The following is a 2,943-nucleotide window of genomic DNA, read 5'->3' on the forward strand; positions in this document are numbered from 1 at the left end:
AGATGAACGACGTCATATTATTGGGTCCTAATCAAACGTGAGACAAAAGTATACGTAGAGGGTTGCATAGCGATGCAATTGGAAACTACCTTTTAGGAATTGTGATTGGCCGATATTATTCGGGATCACAATTCGCTAATTGGACCTTACGTACCTACTGAGGAAAGTGTTTCCCGTTTTCACTAGAGGGTAGTGAAAATGTCAAAACAGTGAGAGTGATAATTTATAAAGTAAAAGTCCAAACTTTATATCTTATTAAATATTTTAAAATAGTCATTAACATTTATCTGTTTTACTTTTCAGTACAAATCTTTGACAATGTCATCAATTCGCAACCCGTTTTCCGTTATTCTCGAAAAACACGTTCTAACCGGACCTAACTATATCACTTGGCTAAGAAATCTAAAGATTGTCTTAAACTCGGAGAAAATCGCATACACACTGACTGAGTCGCCCCCTGCTGAGGCTCCGACTAGCTGCACTCCTGAGGAATTGCAGACCTACAAGGATTGGTGCGACCATGACTTGAAGGCAAGGTGTTATATGCAGGCTTCGATGAACGATGAGCTGCAAAGGCGATTCGAGGATGCAAAGAATGCTGCTGACATTCATATGCACCTCAAGGAGCTCTTCGGTGAGCAAACTCGGCCTTTGAGGCATGCCACAGTAAAGGAGCTCATCACTTTACGCATGCGAGATGGGACTTCGGTCCATGAGCATGGCCTAAAGTTGATTGGGCTCGTGGACAAGCTTGTTGGCATGGATTTGATCTTGCCATCGGAGTTGACCACGGATGTGCTGCTGCTGTCGCTGCCTAGCTCTTTCGATCCTTTTGTCGTGAACTTCAATATGAACAAGCTCGAGCCCAGCCTTGAAGAGTTGGTGAACATGCTTGTGACCTTTGAGTCCACAATCAAAAAGGAGAAGTCGGTTCTTTATGTGGGCTCTTCATCTGGCACGAAGACCGGTCCACCTGGGAAGGGAAAGAAGCGTTCTTTCAAGCGCCCCAAGAAGAGCGAGCCCTTGAAGAGGCAGACTCCGAGTCCCGTAGTGGCAGCCGCGCCAGCCAAGGCTGAGAAGACAGTTGACATCTGTCATCACTGCAAGAAGCCTGGACATTGGAGGCGTAACTGCAGGGAATATCTTGCGCAGAAGGGTTCTGGCAAAGGTATGTTCTTTATTGAAGTAAATATCTCGATTAACTCTACTTCTTGGGTATTGGATACCGGCTGTGGCTCACATCTCTGTAATGATTTGCAGGCGATGGGAAGAAGTAGAAGGCTCCGAGAGGGTGAGACCTTCTTAAGGATGGGCAATGGGGCAAGAGTTGCTGCCAAAGCTGTTGGAGATGTTTATTTAATTTTGAACAATGATTTTAAGCTTATTTTGAGAGATGTTTTATTTGTACCAGACTTGATCAAAAACATTATTTCCATTCCTATGCTTGATATCGATGGATTTTCTTGTTTATTTGGCAAAGGTGTTTGCAATATTTACAAGAATGAATGTTTAGTTGGTACCGGTGAACTTGAAAACAATCTCTACACCTTAAAATTAAAAGATATTCCACTTAACAATGTCCAAACGATAACAACAACAAATAAGCGCAAACAAGATACTCTTAATTCGGCACAATTATGGCATGCTCGATTAGGTCATATTTCCCTAAGAAGGATGAACAAGCTAGTGGGAGTTGGCATGTTTGATATGTCCGATATTAATGCTCTCACGACTTGTGAATCCTGTCTAAAAGGAAAGATGACCAAAATTCCCTTTAAGGGCCATGCGGAGCGAGCCAAAGGGTTGTTGGATTTGATCCATACCGATGTGTGCGGTCCGCTTAGCATCACCACTAAGCATGGACATTCCTACTTCATCACCTTTACCGATGACTTTTCGAGGTATGGGTATGTGTATTTGATGAAATACAAGTCTGAAGCCTTTGAAAGGTTCAAAGAATTCAGAAGTGAAGTAGAGAAACAATTGGGACGAAGCATCAAGACACTTCGATCGGATCGAGGTGGTGAGTACTTGAGTGCCGAGTTCCAAGAGTATCTTAGAGAGAATGGGATTCTCTCGCAGTGGACTCCACCCGCTACACAGCAGTTGAATGGTGTTTCGGAGCGTCGTAACCGGACTTTGATGGACATGGTTCGGTCTATGATGGGGTTGACGGAGTTGCCGCCATCCTTTTGGGGATATGCGCTTGAAACAGCGGCACTTTTGTTGAACAATGTCCATACAAAGGCAGTTGACAAGACTCTATATGAGATATGGATGGGTAAGCCTCCCAAGTATTCTTATCTTAGAATATGGGGGTGCCCTGCTTATGTGAAGCAGACAGTGGGAGATAAATTGGATAGTCGATCCATTTTATGCTACTTGGTGGGATATCCAAGGAATTCCGTTGGATATTGTTTCTATCATCCCCAAGAAACAAAGGTGTTTGTTTCTAGGAATGCAACCTTTTTGGAAAAGGAATTTCTATTGGATAGAAAGGGCGAGATGATAGAACTCGAAGAGGTTCGAGAGACACCCACAGTTGTAGAACCCACACCCAATGAGCTAAGTGAGGAGATACAAGCTCCTAGAAGATCCGAGAGGGTCTCGAGACCACCTGTGAGGTATGGTCTGCTTCTTGAAGAGGGCCATGATGAGCCTAATCTTGGATGTGATCCAAGGACCTTCAAGGAAGCGTTATCGGATGCCGATTCATCCAAGAGGCTTGAAGCAATGGAATCTGAGATGAATTCCATGCATTCGAACCAAGTGTGGAATCTTGTGGATCCACCTGAGAGAACTGTTCCCATAGGGTGTAAATGGATTTACAAGAGGAAACTTGGGGCGGATGGGAAGGTATTGACCTTCAAGGCGCGATTGGTAGCAAAAAGGTATACTCAAAGGCAAGGTGTTGACTATGAGGAAACCTTTTCTCCAGTTGCG

The 2,943-nt window shown here is 44.0% G+C and overlaps 1 protein-coding gene across 1 annotated transcript; it reads left to right on the top strand.

Annotated features, from left to right (window-relative positions):
* The first annotated feature begins 697 nt into the window (after nucleotides 1-697).
* LOC140840457 (uncharacterized) lies at nucleotides 698-1,640 on the top strand. Its single transcript, XM_073207643.1, has 2 exons — nucleotides 698-1,168; nucleotides 1,261-1,640. Exons 1-2 carry the CDS (start codon nucleotides 760-762, stop codon nucleotides 1,275-1,277), a joined length of 426 nt encoding a protein of 141 aa, XP_073063744.1. The 5' UTR covers nucleotides 698-759; the 3' UTR covers nucleotides 1,278-1,640.
* Nucleotides 1,641-2,943: the final 1,303 nt, after the last annotated feature.

The sequence above is a fragment of the Primulina eburnea genome, chromosome 9 (assembly GCF_022965805.1).
Source record: "Primulina eburnea isolate SZY01 chromosome 9, ASM2296580v1, whole genome shotgun sequence".
NCBI classification, from domain to species: domain Eukaryota; kingdom Viridiplantae; phylum Streptophyta; class Magnoliopsida; order Lamiales; family Gesneriaceae; genus Primulina; species Primulina eburnea.